This window comes from Spermophilus citellus (genome assembly GCF_964194105.1).
Source record: "Spermophilus citellus genome assembly, chromosome: 3".
NCBI lineage: Eukaryota > Metazoa > Chordata > Mammalia > Rodentia > Sciuridae > Spermophilus > Spermophilus citellus.
The window spans coordinates 21,400,643-21,423,691 of NC_138184.1; the positions used below are offsets into that span (position 1 = coordinate 21,400,643).

The 23,049-nt window shown below is 45.5% G+C and overlaps 2 protein-coding genes across 10 annotated transcripts in view; one reads left to right on the forward strand and one right to left on the reverse strand.

Moving 5' to 3' along the window:
* ANO10 (anoctamin 10) overlaps positions 1–4,015 on the forward strand; it is a 178,789-nt gene extending 174,774 nt beyond the window's left edge. For both annotated transcript variants that reach the window (XM_081288047.1, XM_081288049.1), the window contains exon 13: positions 3,400–4,015. In XM_081288047.1, the coding sequence (XP_081144173.1) occupies positions 3,400–3,468 (69 nt within the window). In that variant the 3' untranslated portion in view covers positions 3,469–4,015. The remainder of the gene's footprint in view (positions 1–3,399) is intronic.
* Positions 4,016–11,820: 7,805 nt separating this feature from the next.
* Positions 11,821–23,049, reverse strand: part of SNRK (SNF related kinase) — a 47,847-nt gene continuing 36,618 nt past the window's right edge. For all 8 annotated transcript variants that reach the window (XM_081283952.1, XM_081283950.1, XM_081283955.1 and 5 more), the window contains 3 exons: positions 21,228–21,440; positions 18,147–18,281; positions 11,821–15,641 (listed from right to left, as the gene is read on the reverse strand). In XM_081283952.1, the coding sequence (XP_081140078.1) occupies positions 14,423–15,641; positions 18,147–18,281; positions 21,228–21,440 (1,567 nt within the window). In that variant the 3' untranslated portion in view covers positions 11,821–14,422. The remainder of the gene's footprint in view (positions 15,642–18,146; positions 18,282–21,227; positions 21,441–23,049) is intronic.

Here is a 23,049-nt window from a genome sequence, read left to right on the forward strand (position 1 = left end):
GAGGCAGGATGGGTGGGGCCCACAGCCTGGCTCCATCCTGGCCACTGTGTTCTGCATTGAGAGGGTATGGGAGCCTGGGAGGCCACCAGGGCATGGGAACCCAGGAACCAATGGTTTCCCATCCTTCAGCCAAGGTTGCTCAGATCACTCTTCGGTGGTTTGGGGGGCAGGGGTGGTGGAGGAGTTGCTAATAGGCTTCTGGTTGGGCAATAGGTGTAATCAGTTGGTCGTGATTTCCTGAGTGCTAAGAATAGAAGAATCCTAAAGTTCATTGTGGGTGTGGCCAAGGAGAGTCTCAGCTACAAGTTTGAGAAGCCAAAGGGACCAACTGAGGTCTGTGGGGTCCAGACTCAGAAAATCTTGCTGTGTTCCCCAGAGGGGAAAGGGGGTTTGATTATACATCCTTCCCCACGTTAAGCTGTGCCTTTGGCGGACCCACTTAATGATTAGGTGCCTATTATAATCATTACGAATAATGATGCAAAAAAATCAGCCTGTGCTCCTTAAAGAGTAATTTTGGTGTGTGAATGTTTTAATGAGTCACAAGTTGCAGAAAAATCCCATTCTCGCTCTTCATTCTGTTACTCTTTTGTAGGGAAAAGGTCAGCTCCATTAACTTCCCTGTGTTTTTATGAAAGTTTTAATTTAAGTGTCCCTAAAGAAGCCAGGTATTTTTTAAAGGGCATGATGTTGCTCCCTCCCTCCCTGTCAGTCCCACTCTGCGGCCAGTGTTGCTGAAGAGAAGAAGCCAAAGACCTGAGTGAGCCCCAGGCGGGGTGGAGCACTCCCGGGAGGAAGTGCCTGACCGGTCACTGCACTGCAGTGGCCCAGGGAGCATAGCCTTCTGGTCCCCACCCGCTTCCTCTGGCCAAGCTGACCTTGAGATGTCCTTGGCTCCAGCCCAACTTTGGGAGTCCCAAAGCTCCACTGAGGCAGATCAAACCCTGAGGGACCAGCCACACAGGGAAATTAGGGTTTAGTCCTAATGACTAGGCCATTAGGCTCGGTCACTTGTGACCTTACTCTAGTACATGTGAAGGGAAGACAGAAGTGTCACCTGAGCCACCTGGTCAGCATCAGGAGAGGTCTGGAGGACAGACCAGGCACCCTTCCTATCTTTGCAGTGTAGATGATCCTGTGACCTCATGGACATCTTAGAAATGCCCTGAGCAGGGCAGGCACTGCAGGGGGAGCAGGTTCTGGGCGTGTTCCTGGGGCCTGGAGGAAGCCCTGAACTTGGATCGGAGAGAAGGGCTGTGGTCCCTGGGAGGCGCCCCCCGTGGGCATTTTAATTTTAAGGACAAATGGAGACACAGATGGGTAGCTCCCAAAACGAGACAAAGGTCAGTTAGGGCTTGTCTTTCAGGGAAGAAGGCCCATCTGCCTGGCTTCTGTGAGACCTTGCTCCTTCCAAAGGTCCCCTCCCAGGATATTCACCAGATACTACTGTTCTGTCACCTAATGGCTCAGGCCTCCCACATAAGTAAGGGAGTAGTTTGCACCTGGAGAGGAGTCTCAGATGCACCCATTTTGATTTTCTTCTCCATGTCAAATGCCATGGAAATGTGGCTTCAAGATTCTGTGACAAGCTGGGGTGTATGTGATCCTCATTATTGTTCTGCTTTTTATCTATTTGGCCTTTAATTTCTTATGGTTACATGTCAATCAGGAAACAGAGTCTCATTCATTCTGTCTTCTTTCTCTCTGTCATAAAGATATTTTAAAAGTTTTATAGGTATTAAATGATACCAGCTTGAATAGTCTGCAGTGAACCTTGACTGACACATTACAGTTTCCTTTGTGGGGACATTTTATCTCTGCAGCTGACAGGCACAGCATGCTTGTGTGAGGCCCTGCAGTGTCTGTGGTGGCCAAGGACAGATGCAGGAAATCACCTCTGGAGAGACACACTAGGTATAGCAGTAACTAAATCAAACTGTCTTCATCACCCCGTTGGGCCAGAAGTTACAGAAACATTGCAACTGTGCGCCACTGGGGAAGGCCTGCCCCCAACCAGTGTTTACTCCTGTGTCTACCCCTGCTCCAGGGCACTGATGAGTGAAAACGTCCCCCACTGGTCACCTAGTCACCATGCTCTACCTGGCTCTACTCCCCATCAAAAGCACCCTAGTCTGCTTAGATGTGGATGAACAGGGCCAGGAGTGCCCCAGCCCAAGGAGGAGTCAGCACCAGAGTCTGTTTCCGAGCTGCCCTTGGAGGACAGACCAGGCACAGAAAGGATGGGAACTGTGGGGAGCAAGTGGGCTCTCCTGAGAGGGACAGACCTGAAGGATCCTTCCAGGGGAAATCAGCCTGACGCAGAAGACAGGCTTTTCTTTATGGTCTGTCAAAGAGTCTCCTCTCCCTGAAAGGGAGCATGGCATTGTCCCCAGTGTTGCCTATGAGACTCCCAATAGCAGCAGCCTGGAACCTGGCACCAGCAGGTTTTGTGCTCTGATTTTTTCTGTTATCAAAAATCTGAGTGTGGGGGCTGGGGCTGGGGCTGGGGCTCAGCGGTAGAGCGCTCACCTAGCATGTGGGAGGTGCTGGGTTCGATCCTCAGTACCACATAAAAATAAATAAAATAAAATAAAGGTATTGTGTCTAGTTACAACTAAAAAAAATGTTTTTTTAAAAAATCTGAGTGTATTTTAAGTATATTTTAAGCCAAATTCCAAAGTACTTGCATATTTATGCAAGAAGTGGGGCAGAGCTGTGGCCCTGTTTTCTAGCACCTGCAGGACAGAGGTGGCTTGGACCTGCGTGGGAGGAGGTGGGGTGTGGGGAGCCACATGACCACCCATGGCTCCTTCCTCTGACTCCTCCCTGCCAGGCTCCCATCTTGCTGGCCAGGGGAGCACCTTCTTCCTGGCCTCACCCTCGGGGAATGACTCAAGGTGTTCCCAGTGAGGATGTAGCCAGACGGGGGTGCAAGGTGGTTCTGTGGCGGGAGGGACAAAGGACTGGTAGAGTGTCTGATGCCTTGGAGCCACTGCTCTGGACCAGGGCTTTCGTGTGCACCGTGTTGCTGTCACTGCGGAAACAGACTCAGCAAGGTCCAGCTGCCGAGGTCACTCAGCTTGTGGGGAAGGGAGAGGACTTGGCCCATGTCAGTGCCTGTCCTCTCCTGGGCCTGTCCCTCCACGTCATGCAGGGAAGAGAACATGACCTGAAAGTCCCTGCTGCCCCAGGGCTTGTGCAACACAGCCTTTGTCCCCTTTCTCTTCAGAGCCAGACCCAGGGACTTGCAGGAGGCCATGGGCAGCGTCAGGGTCATCTCTTCCCCAGGGTTTGAAGTCACTGCCTGGGCCTCCACGGAGAGCAGGGGCGTCTGCCACCACATAGGGGCCTCCACTTAGGCTTGTGTGGCTCATCCCGTGTCCTGTGTTCTCTCAACAGCAAATGAAGCTCGTGGCTGAGAACCTGAAGGAGGAACCAAGGGAAGATATAAAAGAGAAGGCAGCCTGAGCGCCCAGCACACCCGGCTGCCCCGTCCACCGAGGCCTGCGTTGGGAGACACCTGCCGGAGGGTACCCAAGCAGCACCGGGCACATGAACCCAGACCCACTGCTTGGCCACGTGGAGTGGCTCCCATGTGGCAGGCCCTCACGCTGCAGTGCCCTGGCTCAGGGGTAGCAAAGGGCAGCCAGGACCCTTGGCCCTGCCCGCCCTGCCCCTTTCTTGGCCCCACATGCCTGTCCAGCTGCCTCACTCTGCTGCAGAGCCACTGTTGCCCTTGAGCCTCGCCACAGCTGAGTCACCAGCCCTCCAGTGACCCTCACAGTGAGTGCCAGTCACTCATGACCCCACCGGGACCTGTGGCAGGGCACTGGGTTGAGGCATGTGCCTACCCAGCTGATCCTAGCCGTGCATCTGGTCCTGCCGAGCATCAGTTGAGAGAGGGGTGTGTTTCCTACTCCCAGGCCTCCTTCCTGATTCTGTTTTGCAATATGTTAACAGACCCTTTGTCAAAAAAACCATAGAACTGAGCTATTAAAGGCAGCCTGCCCTCTGACTCCTACTTCCCTTCCCAGACAGGGACAGAAATGGCCTGACCTGCTCTATCCTGAAACTAGACCTGGGTCAGGTCCTTAAAGGTAGAGTGGTGAGAGGTGGGCAAGGTGGAGGCCGGGCCTGAGCTTGCAGCCAGGGCCAGGCCTGGGGAGCTGGTGCTGGCCCCCGAAGGAGCCCACTAAGGCCCAGGGGCTGTTTTTGTGTGTACAGTATGCATACAGTGCCAGGCCAGGGGCCAGCTGCCACTTCTGGCACCCTGGCATGGGCCTTGAACCTACAGCGGAGGAGACGTCCTTGTCCGGTGGTGCTGTCTTCTCCCTGGCTGTGTGCACAGGGCTGCCCGTTATTCACAGGCACAAGAGTCCCACCTGGAGTCCCACAGGAGTGTGGCCCTCCAGACACATAAGCCGTGCCTCCTGTGGCCGAGGACCACCCTGTGAGGGAGGGCCTGGCTTCCGCCATCCTGCCTCATGAAGCAGGCGGCTCAGGCAACCCCTCCCCTCCACACTGCTGCCTCAGAGCCAAAACTGCAGACCCTCGGTGCTTGGAGTCAGGAAGCCACAGATCCCCAACCCACCTGGAGAAGAGGGGAGAACAGGGAGGGGATGACGTGCTTCCTGGGTGATGGGGTCCGGCTCCCTCGATTCCCTCCTCCCTTCAAGCTGATTCCAGCATTACTTGTTCTGGAAGCCCTAGCTCTGTCCCTGCCTGCTGCCCTGCTGGCTTGGCTGGGTCCTCCCAGACTGATATTTTCCAGCAGGGACACTTTAAGTGATCTTGTCCCTTCCCTTGCTGGGATGAGGCTCTTCAGAACCTAGTTTTTCAGTGCTAGTTTAGTGTTTGACAGAACTTTCTGGATCAGGCTCATGTTTTAAGAAGCCAGTGAATGGCTGTCATCAATATATGTCTGAGCCCTATGACCCCAAGATCCTCCTGTCCCAGCCTGGGTACCTGTAACCACCGGGAAAGGAGAGAGTTCAAGTGGGTCCTTGACCCCAGCCCCTGGTCTGCACCAGGGCCCAGCTTTGGGTACCAGTCACGTGGATGCAGCTGGTTGTACAGCAATGGGTCCAGAGCACCCAGATGATAACCTGACAGCTCATCTGGGAGCTATGGTCACAGCTGCAGCCTCCCCCCAGGCTGGGCCTCTGGTATCCTGCACTCAGGGCTGTTCCCAGGAGCCTCCCTCCTCCCCTTGGCACCACCTACCTAAGCCTAAGCAGAACCAGGAGCCTGCACTGGGACAACCCTGGGCACAAGGCCATGAGAGATGGTGGACATGGGAACCAGGCAGGCTGTGGAGAGGGAAGCTGGTGGGAAGGAGAGGCTGCATTGGAAGCTCTAGGCTTCCAGAGGACTGGAGTAATGGCCAGTTCTTGGTATCTTTGCGTCACCCACACTCAGTACAGGTGGCATTTAGCCCGTGGCAGGTGCTCAGCAGTTCTGTGGCACAGTTGAAGAGTCGGGATGGGGCAACGTCAATGCTGCATGTGCTGCAGTCCTCAGCTGAATTGAGGACGATGTGCAGGTTGGTGCTGGGCCACCTCCTGTTCCCTTTGCTCAGCTTCTCCACCCAGAGCCCCTCGCCTCACCTGCCTCCTGGCCTCACTTCATCCTGCCTCATCACAGCCCTCAAACCTCAGCCACACCGCTGACCTGCAAGCCATGGCGGGTGCCCCCAGACCACTCCAGCTGTGCCATCTTAATCCCCTGCAGTGAACCACACCCTCTGCTCCTCCTGACCCCTGAGGATGCCACCACAGATTGTTCACGGTCCACCTCCCTCCACAGAGTAGCCAAGAGCTGAGACACCTGCTCCCCAAGTACAGATGACAACCCAGAACCCGGGACACCCGCCCGACCCTGATTAGGAAAAGGCACAGGATGACGGCGGCAGCCCTGGATAGATCAGGCGGGCGCAGGGCTGGAAGAGGCTCCGGAACCCAAGTCCAAACCCCGCACTGAGGGTGCCTGAGGCCCAGAGTGGGGAGGATCTGCCCACACTGTGGGACATGAGAGGGACCCCAGTCCAGGGCCTTCCCCGCAGGTTTTGCAGAGGGCAGTGGGAGGGACACTGTGGTGCAGGTCATGGGAAAAGAGCCACCCAGGGAGAGCCCAGGCCCAAGGGAGGCACATGGGCTTGATTCTCGTTGCACAAGCCCGTCCTGCTGTCCCTGCTTCCCACCGCTGTGACACGGCTCCCTGCAAATGCAGCCCCCGTTAGGTGGAAACGCCTCTGGGACCAACTGCCTCCCCAGCCACCCTGCTTTGCACACCCAGGGCTCCTGAGGGCCGGGAGCTCCAGGGCCCCACTGGCTCCTCTGCCCAGACACCACCCCACCTCACAGTGGCCATGCCTGGAGCTCAGCTCTCTGCACGGCAGGGAGAGCAGCCAAGATTCCTCCCTGTCACCCTCACCCTGCACTCACCTCCCATGGGCCCTGAGATGCGGACTTGCCAAGTCTCACAGGTTGTTGGTGAAACTTGACCCCAGCAGGGTTGGCCTCAGGCCCAAGTCAGTCCCCAGCTCAGTCTTCTCAGATGTTCATCTGTGCCACCCACACCCTGAGCACCTCCCGGGGGAGCACTCACACCACGAAGGAGGCCTGTCCTCCTCTCCAGGCCACTGAAGAACCATGCCAGAGGACATTGGGTGCCCCCAGGTCAGGCAGGGCCTCTGCCAACAGTCTCTGGGTTTGTTGGGGGTCTCTGCCAGGGGGCCTCTCTCCCCCTCCCCGTGGCCACAGTCACACACACCCCCATTGGCAGCTCAGAAGCTCAGACAGAACAGAGCTTCCTGTTAATAGCTTCTAGGAGGAAACAAGGGGCAAGTGTCCAGGGATCCGCGACTCTGTGGCCAGGGGCTCATGGCACTCACGCTCCCTCCCCCTATCCTTGTCTTAGGAACTTGAGACACATAGGCTTGAGTAACCCACAGTCCTCATGACAGCGTGGCACACTCTCCACAACCCTAGCCACCCACCTGTCCTTCGCCACCTGCCAAGAGGATGCTTGCCACCCTCAATGGCCCCTCTGCCTGCAGCCTCCCTTCCCCAGCCCCTGAGGCCTCAGTCCCCAGCCTCTGCCTTCTCCCAGCAGGAAGCTGATAGCCAGGAGAAAGGTCAGAGGCCACAGGTCAAGGGTCATGGAGTCCCAGCTGGTCCCCACTTTTTCTGAACCCCTGGGTTCTACAAGAACAGTGCCCGATGCGGTGCCTCAGCCAACACCAGATGATGTGGCCCTGCCCTCCCTTCAGGTGTCTATGTCCTGCCCTCCCCCCAAGCCTCCATGCCCTGCCCAAAAGGGACTTGAGGAGAAGGGCACCTATCAACCTCCAGGGACCTGCAGGACCTGGAGGAAGGGCTTGGCCCCTCACCAGGGCAACTGTGTCCTCAAGCTTCTGCCTTCAGCCTGGGAGCACCCTTCCTTCCCAATGAGAGGGTCATTCTGGTGACCAGGGACAGGTGAGGAGAGCTGATTATCCCAGCTCTCCACGAGTCAAAGGTGAGGTGCTTGCAAGCTACCCCAGGGGCCCAGCCAAGCCTGCATCAGGATGGGCCTGTTTAAGGACTGACAGGTCACCGTAGCCAGAGCAGGGAAGTGACCTATGATTTAGACTTGTGTTTCTGGCCATGATGGAATCAGAGGAACCTAACTGGCCCTCTGACCCTTAATAGAAAACCAAATAATATATTTTGAAGCCTTAGTTTTCAGACACTGGGTGACAGATCACATAGGACTGTCGCCCTGAGAGCAGGGAAACAAATGTGCACTCTGGGGCCCCAAGCTCCTGCCTGAAGGCAGCTGCCAGAAGACAGGGGCGGGCAGCCCCCATAAAGCCAGGTGGATTTGCTGAGTGGAACAGACCAAGTTTGCTTCAGAAAAACTGATGTAGATAAAACCTGCAGGACACAGTAGCCACAGAGGAGGGCGCTGCAGAGTGAGTCAGCTCCAAAAATCTCATCTCTGGTTTCCTATTGGTCAGCATTCTACGTAAGAAAACTAGCTGAGGCTGAAGAACATACTACAGGAAAGCAGTTGGCTGAACCATACTCAGCACTTAGGTAAGGCTGGGCACAGTTTGTGTTCCAGCCATAGGTGGGAGGATCTTAGACAGTAGGAGAATCTTTACAGGTTTAAAAAAAGAAAATCTTTAGAGAGGTATTGCCTCAGTAGTGGGCCAAATTAGTCCTAAAGGCTACTCTGAACTGCTCCAACAGTTTAAAGACAAGACCCAAAAGGATCCAACTTATTTCAAGTAACGTGTACGAAACCCGAAACTCTTCCTGAATACAACAAAATGCAACTTTCAACAACAATATAAAATTCACCATGTCCAGCACTAGAATAAAAGGTCAACCTAGAATTTTATACCCAATAAAAATATCCTTCACAAATAAAGTGAACGTATGTTTTTTTTCATCTGAGCAAAAGCTGGCAGATCGTATTGCCAGCAGAACTGCACCATAAAAATGTTTAATAATGTTCTAAAGGCAGAAGAAAATTCCAAGATGTGGACCTACACAGAAATGAAGCATGCTAGAAATGATAATAAGTAAAATGCTTCCCCCATGTTGAAGCTCTTGAAAATTATTAAAATAAAAATATGTATACATATGTAAAGATAAAATGATAGTACAAGGAACAGCAGAAGGAAATGGAAGCATCTACAGTTGTAGGGTTTTTACATTCTACACAAAGATTATTTTAAGACACACTGTGATACATTAAGATAGATATTGTCTCCAGGCATGGTGGAACACGTCTGTAATCCCAGTGGCTTGGGAGGCTGAGGCAGGATGATCGTGAATTCAAAGCCAGCATTGGCAAAAAGCGAGGCACTAAACAACTCAGTGAGACCCTGTCTCTAAATAAAATACAAAATAGGGCTGAGGAATGTTGCTCAGTGGTCAAGTGCCCCTGAGATCAATCTTTGGTACCTGCCCTAAATATATATATATATATATATATATATATATATATATATATATATATATATATATATATTTATTTATTTATTTTTATTTATTTATATACATATTCAATCCTACTACAGCAATTTCTTTTAAAAAAAGAAAAGAAAAATGGTACAGCCAATAGTGCAGATTAAATGGGTGGGTGGGGAGAGTACTCAGTTAAGGAAAAGAAAGAGCAGATGAAATAAATAGAAAACAACTAAAGAGATGCATAGGTTTAAATTCAACTATTTGATAATTACAGTAAACACAATTGGTCTAAACACTTCAATAAAAGGCAAAGATTTGTAAAGTAGATAAAAAACCAAATGCCAACTCTATGCTATCTTAATAAAAAAAAAACAATTTTAAAGATAGAAGGTAAAGGTAAATATGTGGAAAAAAAAGTCAAAAGGAAGTTGAAGTGGCTATATCAGTATCAGGTAAAGTAGCTCACAGAACAAATAATTTGCCAGGGATAAAAGAAAGACTCACTCTCTATACACACACACACACACACACACACACATATATACACTTATTTATTTTAGCAGTTGATGGACCTTTATTTCATTCATTTATTTATATGTGGTGCTGAGAATTGAACCCAGGGCCTCACACATGCTAAGCAAGTGCTCTACCACTGAACCATAAGACTCCATACAATTGATGAAAGGGGCCAATTCTTCAAAAGGACATCACATTAAATGTGTATTAACAGGGTTTCAAATTTTATGAAATAAGACTGATAGAACAAAAAGGAGAAATAGTTGAATGTTTTAACACTCCTCTCTCAAGAACTGAAATGATGAGGTAGCGAATCAGTCAAAATATAGACAACCTGAACATTACCAACTTGGAACTAAACGGCATGAGTGGAAGATACAATAGCACTTGCCCAGAATTCACAAAACATTCACCAAGATAGCCATATGGTGCACCACAAAATAAGTTTCATAACATTTCAAAAGACTTAAATTCTTTTTTTAACATTTATTTTTTAGTTATAGGTGGACACAATATCTTTATTTTTATGTGGTGCTGATGATCGAACCCAGTGCCTCACGCATGGTAGGTGAGGACTCTACCTCTGAGCCACAACCCCAGCCCAAAAGACTTAAATTCTTAAAAAAAAAAAAAAAAAAAAATCTGACGAAAGCAGAATTAGAAGTAACAGAAACTTGCATAGAGAATCCCTGATTATTTGGAAAATTAAACACCTTTCAAAACTTATGTTATCATGATTTATTTTTTTAAATAATCATTTGTACTGCTGAGTGGAGAACAGATAACAGATAACAGAAAGGGAAGGGCAAAAACAGAGAAGTTCTGTAAGAGATATAGTTGTCCATGTGTGATGATGGTCAAGGACAAATGGTGTCAGTGGAGGCAATGAGGTTCAACTTTTAAATGGCAAATAAGATTTGCTCATGGATTGGATGTTGAGATAACGAGTGTAGAATGACACCAAGACTTTTCACTGGTTGAAAACAAATAAAGGTTTGGAGGTGCCATTTAATGAGCTGAAGAACACTGGGTGATGAAGAATTTCAGAGTGATGACCAAGGGCTTTGGGCCTGTGAATACCGAGATACTTATTAGACACATCCAAGTAGAGCAAATGGATAGTTGAATTTTGGTGTTGAGAAAGATCTGGACTAAGTATATTTTGGGGGTTCTGTTAGCATATAGGTGTTAGCCTGAATAAGCTCAAGACTGAGTGCAGAGAAGGGAAAAGTGAAGCTTGGATCATCCCAGCTCAGCAGTTGAGGAGCAGGTGTACTAAAAGACTGCAGGATTATGGTAATGGTTGCATAAAATCAGTGAGTGTTCTCAAACCCACTCAAGTGTATAATTTAAACTGGCAAATTCTGTGATATGTGAATTCTACTTCAATAAAGCTGGTTTGTGTGTTCCAATAAAACTTTATTAACAGAGTTGTCAGCGACAAAGCTTTAGTTTGTAGACTCCTGGCCTAGAGGAAGGATCTTCAGTCTTTAACCCTTTCAAGTATTAGGAATACTTTGCACTTGTTGTCTCTGTGCCTAGAATTCACTTCTATGTCACATCCCCAGTGACTTCCTCCTGTTCTTCATTCAAGTCTCTGTGATTCATCTTCTAAAGACTCTGTTTACAATAGCACACTCATCTCTTGTATATGCTATCCCTTTTTATTGCTAATAAAGATGTTTTTTTTTTTTAAACTGACCACAGACTTAGCATTCAGAGGTTACTGTTTACCTTTGGCAAAGCAGTTTTGGTGGCGTGACAGCGCAAGTGTCTATCTGCTCAGATGGGCTTGACTGGAGGACAGGAATAGAGAAATGTGTCAATAGCTACAGAGATAACAAATTTTAAGAGGGAGATTAAAGTCATGTTTGCTTTGTTGTTTCCTATTAGGAATGGTCTAGTAGAGAAGCAAAGATTGATGGCACAAGGGACAGGAAAGAATGGCTGGAGCAGTTGTGGATTCCAGGGGGACAGGGTCTATGCTGGAATCACACAAACAGAGGAAGGGCAGAGCATGCCGACACACATGGGAGGAGGAAAGTGGGCGCTTGCAGAAGTGCTAATTGCTTCAGTTTATCCAGTTATCAGGGAGCATGGTAACCAGTCAGCCAAGTAAAGAAAGCAGATCAAATGGAGAAACAAGGTTTAATAGGCAACCCTAGCACCCACTTGGTATTGGTGGTCCTGAGTTTAAAGCAAGAATGGTCATCTTGACTATTTTTTGAGGCACATCTGGTGATGCAGATTTAGGGAAATATTGGGAAGCTGGGTGTAAGTGGGCTAGGCTGGGAAAACACAAAGCTGCATTCATGAGAAAAAAAAAAAACAACATGGGACACGGTTTATATTGCTGAACACCAATATGTCACTTTATTATTTGGGTTATTTTCCCATTTGTCACATACCTGCCAATGTTTACACAATGAGGAAAATCAACCAGAATTGGAAGCAACTGACCAAATCAGTTGATAATTCTGTACCCTCTTAACACACATCAATTTTCACTTGGTAGGGATATCATCTTTAATTCAGTCTCACGGCTAGTCTTAAAATCGGTGTCAAGATTGTCACATCTTTAAATACAGATAGAATTGCCAGAAGTACATAATTATATGTATATACACACATACAGAAAAATACAAGACTAACTGTTTTCCCACAATATTTAATATACACTACTGTAACTATATGCAACTTTTGAAGACAGGTTAAGGGGTACAAGTAACTGTTTAGCGCAAGTAAGTAGTTTGGTCCAATATTATCTTAATGTAATGGTTTTCCGCTCCCTCCCTTTTATGTGACGACATACTATGACATACAACACATGCACAATCATTCACTTATCAACAAATGAGTTAGACAACACTCAGACAGACAGCTGTATACCCAGAGGGTCACCCAACCACACATAACTAATAAGGCTATAATACAGCTATGCAGCATAAATGGTCAACACTGCTGATCCTAAAGTGAGCACCATATATACATCTGAATATAAAAAACCATTGAAAACCAAACACATGTGGGTTAGTTAAAAGGTGCCATTCCAAGGCTATACATAATCACAGGAAAAAGTATTTACATTACTTGGAAAACAGCTGCAACAAAGAGTTTATTGCCAATGCCCTTTATAAACTTCTCTCCTACGTTTAATACAGATGTTACGCTCACGATCTATGTGAACCACACATCTTATTTCTGGCCCTTTATATGATCCCTGCTCAAAAGTTTCAAGCAAATATGTTCTATGGCTTCACTCACACATCTATTTTCATAGCTTTCAATGATAAATATCACAATGAACTAGAGCTGTAGCTTAAAACGTATCTAGCTAGCCTAGGTCTAGAAAGTAAATTAAGCATTTTAAGTATAATTTTACTTAGTATAGTTAGATATACTGTGAAGTTCAGAGTTCTGAGTAAAATATATTATTCCTAAAGTAGCAGAGTCAGTTGAGTAGTACTTGAAGAAACCATGACCAACGTAATGCAGCTCTTTGGTGCTCTGCCCACTCTCTCAAGTACATGACCAGATGCATCTCAGTTCCTCACCTGGAGCCATGACAGGAGGGGAAGGGCCCACAGCCCAGTCACATCCTATCACCAATGTTGATAAGCACTGTTTCTAAGACCGCCCCAGGACATAGCATGAAAAAATAGATCTGGCTCCTTCTAAAATTCACAATCTGCAATATATTGCATCCTACAAGAATGAATGCCAGGAGAGATGATTATCTGGTCAAAGTAGTCTTTATACAGGAATAGTTTAAAGCAAGAGTTCTTTGATTATTGTTTGGCAGGAAATGGCTGAAAGGCAAAGGGAAACACGGGGGGAGTTACAAAGCAGGCTTTGTGCATTTTTGTTTGCTGTGTGAATTTTACCCTTTCATGTATATTTTTAATCAGCCAATTTTCATAGCTAGCTGAGCCAAAGGATGGAATGGAATGGAATTAACAAAAGAGACAACCTAGTTAACAAATTCCTAAAAAACAAAACTTACTTGTTTTAATATACGAGTTTTGACTTGCCAACATGTGTGTGCACCTCTGCTTCTGTACTAGGCCCTCCAGTTTCTTCTATCGATATGATTTTGAAGGATTCCCTGCAGCGTGCCCTACAGGAAGGAATTTACACAGAGCATCTTTCTGTTCTGTTAGACAGACATATACTCTATAAGTAGAGTTAAGACATTAATTCACTTTGTCACATTACAAAAGATTGTCTGCTTGTAATTCATCACTACAGGGGAAGCTGCCTTACAAATCTAAGTACTTTATCTCACCTATTACAAAAACAAGAAAATCTTCTTCAGTTAAATTTTAAGAGCCCAAACTTTTTTTTCGCACTATAGCTTAAGACAAACAGGTGTGGGTATGTTTAAATCATAGTTCTAAGGTTCTCAGTGCAGATGCTTGCTGTCCTCTGCTCTGCACAGGCCCTGGGCGGCTGGGCAGCATGGGCTCGCACCCAGGCCTGTCGGCTTCACCACGTTATTGCTTTGGTTCTGTCTCAGACACCACAGTGTGCCTCAGAGCACGGAGTTTCCGTATCATAGAAGGTCAGGACAGGAATTTAGATTTTTTTTTTTTTTTAAACAAGGAAACAAAAGCATTTTCTCTCTCTAGGTTAAGTGCAGAACATCAAATTTCTAAGTGCTCCATTTACGTTAGGTTCCAAAGATACATTTTAATTGAATCCTGATCATCCACATTAAAATTATGAATGTAAAAATTACACAGTAGACTTTTCGGCTGGGAAAGAAGAGAGTCTAGCAGCATGCACAAAGACCATGCATTGTCACAGCATCAGGAGAACAAACGAAAAGGTGATAAATAATTGCTCAGAACACCCACTTTCAAAGAGTAAAACAGAAAGGAAACAGTGAAGTGAGCCGGTCTTTGCGGCTCTGAGCAGGAGGTGTGCCAGTGGTCAGTGGGCCGCAGTCAGATGACGTGGCAGCAGCTGGCCTGGCTGGAGGCACACAGCAGCCCCTCCTTAGGGTTCCGCTGAATGTTCACAGAGATGGTCTTTTCACACAGAGGTAGCTGGAGCACGTTATTTTTCAGATTCCTGTTCTTTATTCGTTCCAATTCAGTGGTGGTATCTGCCATGTGGTCAGAGAAAAACTTTATACTGCCCACTGCGGGGGCCTGCCCTGCGTTCCCTGTGGAGCTGATGCACATTTTCCATGTGGACTTTTCCTGGACCTTCACACTGGAAAACGACAAGCCCTTCTGGGGATCAATAATGTACTTGGTGCTGCCGTGAAGCTGGGAGCCAAGGCAGAGGCTCATGAGTTTGAGGCTCTCCACAAGCTCCCCCGCACTGCGCGAGGCCAGCTGCATGGAGTTGCTGGGGCCAGCACAGCGGCGCGTGCTGCCTGAAGTGTTGGTGGGGTTGCCACCAGAGCCACTGGAGGGGCTGCCCCCACCAGCATTGTTCTCACTGGGGCTGGCCTTGTCCGCCCCTCCACTGCCATTGCTTGGCTTGCTCTGGCCCCCGCCATCCCCCTCGCTGCCAGGGGGGCCCTCACTGCTATCCCGGCGGTGCCAAGAGTAGGTGAACCCGCTATCTTTATCCAGGCGCCTCCGGCTTTCAGAATCATCGTCACTGGTTTCTGAACTACTGCAACTGGAGCCCCGGCCCTGACTTTTCCTCCGGTGGTAGCGTTTGTGGACAGTCCCAGGGGAAGCAATGTTCATCTTTAACCTGCTCAACTTGGGAGGCAGATTCTCATCCATGTCGAATTCATCATCGGATTCCCCTTCTTCAAAGATCTGGTTGAGGACAGGAGCACTCTTCCTAGATGTCAGACGGTTGGTCACTGAGGGCTTACGGCGCAGAACCACTTGTGTTGAGAGGGACATGGGTTTCTTATCCTCTTCATCCTCCTCCTCATCTTCCTCCACCCTAAACAGACACTTCCGCCCACTGGCGGTGGGTTTTAAGGTTGTGGGTGGCACCGTGGAGAGTGCTGGTCCAGCCAACTCCTGCAGGTCGTCTTTCTTCGCTGAATCACACAGGCCTTTGCTCCTGTGGCCATTAAGGACATTGTCAGCAGCCCGCGCAGGAGACTGGGGAACAGTCGCATGGGACAAAGGTGTAGCCGTGAGGTCATCCTCAAGGTCCTGGGGTACATCGATTTTGGTTGGCCATGACTGCCTGTGTAACAGATGGGAAAAGAAAAGAGCCATGGAGTCACATGCACACATTAGTAAGGGACACTATGAAAACTTACTGGGACAAAATCTACAGACTTGAAAGGGAAAAGCAGCAGCAGCCTTGAAAACCCATTTCACATCTGCAAACATCAGCAAGGACGCCAGAAGGGAAAACATCATTTGAAACATGGACAAAGGGCAACTTCATCATAGGCATCAGGAAAGAAAATGGGGCAAAGACCAACTGCATCTACATAAAAGTTTTATGCTACAAGATAAATCTCTTGAGAAAGCACAAGCTTTTCAAAACTTGAACAGCACATGTATTTTGTTCCTTTAAAGTTATATTATTGCTAGAAAAGATTCACCTCGAATTCCTAGTACTGATTTTACATGATGGGGCAAAAGCTGAGCATTAATACAAATAAATGGAAATAGTTTAAAGGTGAAGTATAATTAGCATATGTGCATCTCCTCTCCAATAAAAAACACTAAGTGTCAATAAGCACATTTTGGGATGTCCACACAAGTGTACTAGATAGAAAAACTGACTTATTATTTAAACTGATTTTATTCTTTGATTTGAAGTCACCTAAATGATGAGAACATTGCCTGGTGGCCAAAGAGAACTTACGAAAATGAGGCTCTCTAGCCTCTGTTTTGAAAAAACATGTTTCAATTCTCAACTGTCCTCTCTGCCCAGAGGAATAGTAGATGCCAGAGACATTTAAAACAGTCATTTTCACACTGTGACATTTTCATTTCACACCAATTTTTGTAGCCTAAAAATAAAACCCAATTAATTCTATAACTTTAAAAAACTGCCTAGGGATTTTACAACAGACATCCTTACCCCAACTCAGAGCCTCATCCTACCCTTCAAGGAGGAAGTAAGCTATCTTTCAGAGCCACTGCAGGTACTTTGTAACAGGTAAGTGTTTAATAATATTTTTAAGATCAAGAGCATCTCTGGAAAAGTCATCTTCCATCGACACAATCATACCAGCTCTGTGGGCTGTGTGGCCCTGCACAGTGGAGCTATTTCAAACCTGAGCAGCTGCTCAGATACCCCAGCACACACTGAGCAACTCCCTGTGGTGGCACATGAGGTACTTTATGAACTGCGGTCAATCAATGTGAGAATGAGAATAAGATACAGACCACACACAGGTGGATGGCTTTCCTTCCTCCAACTTAAAGCCAAAATCCACCCTGAGAGTCCACACCCAGAAACAAGGATAAGTGCCTCAGCTGTAGGGGGGCAGTGTCCTCGAAAGGTGTTCCTCAACCAATGGCTGTTAATGTGAGATAATCTAAACATTAAACAACTCACATATTGAGTACAAATCTGCACTCAACACTGTAAAACTAAGTAAGTAATCTTTATAGCCACAGAAATGGGAGAAAAATCATCTCAAAGACAAAGCAAAACTGCTAAAAAAAAAACTGCAAATGAATCTTGAATGGAGTTCAAATGACTGTGTGTTTACTAGAAGCCAGTCAGTGCTACAAGAACCGTACAAGATTAATTCACTGAACCCCACAACAACTCAATGCTATTATTTATCCACCTTTTAACAGATGAAGAAATCAAACCACAGAGTCACCTGTCTAAGTTTACACAGACTTGATGACAGCAACCTCGGATGATATCATGATTATTAACCCCCTCAGTTTATGCTTCACTTTGCAAACTACAAAGCCTGGTAGAACTACTTTATTAAAGATGAAAGTGGTGATCAGACAGTTCTAACAATGGGAGCAAACAAAGAGCCTGGTCTTAGACCTTAATGTATAGTCATTTGTTTACCCCTCACTACAATCCCAATAAGTAAATAGTACTATACCCATTTCACAAATTAGGCAACTACATCACAGAAAAGTCAAGCAGCTGATGAACTGACTAGCTGATCTGACTGCCCAATACCTAAAATCCTGAGATATCATAGATGGCACAAAAATACCCTATGTATCTTTAAAAATTATTTCAAAAAAAAGAGGGAAGGGCTGGGGATGTGGCTCAAGCGGTAATGAGCTTGCCTGGCACGCGCGGGGTGCTGGGTTTGATCCTCAGCACCACATAAAAATAAAGATGTTGTGTTCACCGAAAACTAAAAAATAAATATTAAAAAATTCTCTCTCTCTTTAAAAAAAAAAAAAAAAGACAAGGGAAAATTCAACATTGTTCCTGGGATAAAAACTTAAGAAAGCAACACATGTCAGATTTGGAAGAATTTAATGAAAACAACTAGCAGATATACTGGCTAGAGGCTGTTTCTCCAACAGCTACCTACCCCCACCATCCCCCACTGAGCCCAAGAAGGGAAGCAGCTGGTGATGAGAGAACCAATACCTCAGCTGCCCCCAGAAGCCCAGGTCTGCCCTCTCCAATGAGGCTGCCATCACTGTTAAGACCCTCTCACCCTAGAGTTAGGAAGCATTCACACAAAATAGTTCACTATTTCAAAACGTAACTTACTAAAATCAGTGAAGACATTTTTCTCACCTAAACTGGGCCTTGATATTGCTAGGGCTGGCAGATCTAGTTTGTATTTCTTTTTCTTGCTTTTCTCTCAGGATCCTTTCAGCAAGCAAGAAGTAAGTGGCCGTGATGTGGTTATACCTGTTGGTTTCCAGTGCTCTGAGAAAAACGAGATGAGAACAAACATAAGCTAGAGATAGGCTTTTTTAAAATAAGAATTAGAAAAAAACACAAAAGTACAAGCAAATGAAATTCATTTGGAAAGCTTTAAAAGTATGCAAAATGTAAACCAGAAAAACAAACAAATTAGGTCACTCTTGAAAGTCTAAAATACAACTGCATAAAAATATTCATTTTCAGTGGGAGAAAAAACAAAAAAAAACTGCAGATAGCAGCTGGGTGGGATGTCAGTTTCAGATCCATAAGAAAAAGTAATGGTGCTTCTAAGAACATAAACATTATTTGAAAATTTAACTTGTATGTAGTGTATTTGTTAAACTGCTTATTTGCTTCCATTAAAAGAACAAAATGAAGCCGGGTGTGGTGGTACACCCCTGTAATCCCAGTAGCTAGCTCAGAAGGCTGAGGCAGGAGGATGGCAAGTTCAAAGCCAACTTCAGCAACTTAGTGAGGTCGTAAGCAACTCAGTGAGACCCTGTCTCTAAATGAAATACAAAATAGGGCTGGGGATGTGGCTCAGTGGTCAAGTGCCACTGAGTTCAATCCCTGGTACCAAAAAAACCAAAATGAAGACAAAGTCTGTGCTACATGAATGTGCACTGAAATGCTAGTATCAAAAAAATTAGGAAATGTTATTTTCACACTCTATGCTTTTTAGCATTTTAGGTATTACAGAACTGCTACCATCAATTAATTGAAAGTATGTCACTGACCTCTTCTTTAAATAAAATCAATATATTTTATTTACTTATCTGTTTAAATGGTAATGCTTGCAGAGTACCTCATCTGTGCAGGCACTGTGCTGGCTAGGTACAGGGGCACAATGTCAAACAAGGCACATGGTCTGTCTGCTTTCCTGTGGCTGGCCTGTCATGGGACATACCATGAGTGTGTTTCAGAAAACCCCTACAAGTTCCAAAAAGATGTAACTATGATTTTCAGAGACTTTGCATTTAGCAAAAAAAGACAATGAACACTTTAAGAAAGAAATGATTCCAAGATCACTTTTTATAAAATATGCAGGGGAGAAGGAGAAACATCCAAAGGAGGGTGGGACGGGGCACAGCAGGGCAGGGCAGGGCCAGAAAGGAAGAGGCCAAGGTGAAATTCAGGGGGCAGAATGACTTCTCAGAGTTGTTTTTTCAGCTGCGTGCCAAAGGCGGCAGTTAGCAGTGTTCCGGGGACATACTGTAAGTCTCAGGGCTTGCCCTCAGAATGAGTAGCTTCTCCATAACATGAGCAGCTGGCAAGAAGTAAGACTCACTCAGAAAGTAGTGAGTGACCTTGGGTTTCCCAGCTCCTACTATGCTTGGGAAGCTAGTGAATGGGCAAACTGCAGCTACCTGAACCATTTAAACTTACATCCCCTTTGAATTTAAACTAAATTTACATGATAAATTAAGTAGTTCTATATGACACAACTATGTATGCTTATTTGTATTTAAGTTAAGAACACTGGGCCAATTCAGGAAGAAACAAACAGCTTTTACCCATTCAAAATAAAAAATCATTTTCTACACATTCCTAAAGTGATTGTCCACAGCAGAAATGGCAAAATGTTCTCTTCTCTGCTTAAGTCATCTGAGTAGCTATGGGTTGATCTATGAAGACTCATGATATACTTTGGCAATCTGTAGATATTTGTATTTAAACTGAGAACCTGGGTTTATTTTTGTATATCCCTTTTCCAGTATACTAAAAATACCCTCATGGTGGTACATATCTGTAATCCCAGCTACTCTAGAGGCTGAAGGAGGAGGACTGTAAATTCGAGGCCAGCCTAGGCAACTTAGCAAGACCCTGTCTCAAAGTTAAAAAAATAAAAAGGGTCAGGGATGCAGTTCAGTGGAAGAGTGCCCCTTGGTTTCAATCCCCAGTATTGAAAGAAGGAGGAAAAAACTCACCCTTAAGATATGTCCCTTATACATACCCCACCCTTCTTAGAGACTAGTCTACTGCTGGTGCACCCCCAAATGGCCAACACATGGCAGGGGCTGTGGGTCAGCCTGGGGCCTCTTCTCCACTAGATTAAGGTGATGGGTTAGATCTCATGATAAGGCCACAAGAAACCCTGAAGAGAACATCTTTTTTATCTCCCAGGTAATATCCTCTTTTCCTCATACTCACTATCTTTCAATACATTAAATAATTTTTGACTTTTCATTTATAGAAATGCTGCATGTATTTAGTCTGTACTTTTTATAAAAATTACTCATCATTAGAACAAAGCAAGTGCATCTTTAATCTGCATTTTCCTTGATTTCAAACTGCTCAGGTTATTGAAAACTAACTTTGAAGATGAACCTGGGGGAGCACTTGCCTAGCATGAACAACGCCCTGGGTTCTATCCCAATACCAACCCCATCCCCTGCAAAAAAAAAAAAAAAAAAAAGGCTTTGGCCTTAATTAACAATTTGCATAACTTGCAGGTTCCAGGTTGCTGCAGCAAGGACTCTGAAGAAGATAGACAGCCAATCATTAAAGTGCAAAACTAATGGCTATAGCTGTGGTTGAGTAAAACTTACTTTTAATAATATGCATTTACCAACCCCCGATTTAGTCAGTCTAAGCTCATGGTGCTTCCTGGTCTCCCTACTCACTATGGGGACCAGCAGGAGACACAAGAATGAAGAGGATGTATATCTACAGACAGGGTTCATACTGAGACACAAAACAAGCTATCCCAATATACCCCACAGAAAGTCAGAAAGGCCACAGCACTCACCACCACCACCACCACCCAGTTTTGTTTACTTGACCTTCTGTGTGAAGCACTGGACCAGGAATGCTAGAGGTAAATGACAATTCCTATTAACTAGAACTCTATCCAATACACAGTATCTGAAGGCTCTGAAGAATAAGGAAGAAAGCCCATTCTGGGAATCCTAAAGCTGTGGTCCCCTGTATTGATAAGCATTGACATACTCAACAATGGCATCTCGATCCGCTATGTCCCCAAGCACCATGCGCTGAATGATACTGTTGTGCTCCTCTTCAGAGAGATTTTTGTATGACACAAGGGGTATGTTATACTTTGTGGCTGGTGAAGGGTCCACTCCCTGAAGCCATGGATGGTTTTCGATTTCTTCTAGAGAGGCCCTCCTCTTGGGATCTCTTTGTAGCATCCGTGTGATTAAGCTGGAAAGGAAGGTACATCCATTGTTAAAGCACACTGCTTACAAGATTAAGGTGGCAAATTATTTTATTAATAATAATTATTTCCTATATCCACACCATAAATTTAATTAGGTCCCTAGTGGTAGAAGGGGCAAAGATGGGAATAGTGAGAATTTAGTGTCATTATATTTGTAAAATAAAAAATCATGACCTCCAGATATAATGATAAGTAAGCCAAACACACAAATATAGTTTCTCTACCATCTAATGCTAGATACCAAAATCTGCTCCTGAATTAACAGGCTTAATGAAATATCAGAACCAGACACAATGATCATCAATGACAAACAAAACAGAGTACACTAACCAACTTCTTTCTCAGGAAGAATGAATGACCCTCCTGATGAAAACAACTAAATACCATGGAATGTATTTTTAGAAATATATTTTGTTAGCTGGGTGCGGTGGTGCACACTTGTAATCCCAGCAGCTCAGGATGTATTGGGGTTGTATTGGGATAGCTGAGGCAGGAGGATCACGAGTTCAAAGCCAGCCCCAGCAAAAGTGAGGCACTAAGCAACTTGGTGAGACCCTAAATTGAATCCCTGGTAGCTACGTAGCCTCCCCCCCCCCCGCCCCAAAAAAGAAAGAAATATATCTTGTTTAAAGCATTTTGATAGTAAGAAAACAAACAAACAAAACCAAGAAATACTTAGCAACTAAAAACAGAATGAAAGGAGGACCTTTAGGAGATGAATGCCAAAGCTAGTTTTTGCCTGTTCCTGCCTTGGTTCTGAAGGCTACATTGGGTGCATGTAACAGAACATGTAGGGACTACTAATGATGGTATAAGAGCCCTTGCAAAGAGCTAGGACCAAACCTCAGTATAAGAGTGAATGAGGGGCTGGGGATGTGGCTCAAGCAGTAGCGCACTCGCCTGGCATGCGAGCAGCCCAGGTTCGATCCTCAGCACCACATACAAACACAGATGTTGTGTCTGCCAAAAACTAAAGGAAATAAATATTAAAAAATTCTCTCTCTCTTAAAAAAAAAAAAAAAGTGAATGAGAAGGAAATCCACTGTTCAGAAGAGGTTAAGAAGAAAACTTGCCTGCCTCAATACTGACTATGGAAGAAGGGTGAGTGAGAATTCCTTCTAAGAACTTGTAACTATAAGCTTAACTGGTCTTCACACAAATCCGTGAATCAAACTAATGATATCAGCTAGAGAAGTAAATACACAAATCCTTACCATTGGAATAGAAATTAAAACCAAGCCTCAGAATTCCCCAAATATTACAAAGAGCAACACAGTCAGAAAACACAAAGGACGCAAGACACTAGTAACAAGACCCAAGAAACACAGAGCAAAATCAGAATGGAAATGCTTCAAATACAGAAATATCAGACTCAGAACATAACTGAATTACATATGTTTAAGAGAAGTTTGAAAATACGACCAGGCAAAAAAAGACCATACAAAATTATACTATGCAGTATTGGGAAAACAAACAAACAAAAAACCTAAATAAGGCTTCTAAAGGTGAAAATAAAAATAATCATTGTAACCTTAAAAAAATCATATCAAATTTTTCAAACTACTTCTAAAGAGAATTAATGAACTGAAAGAT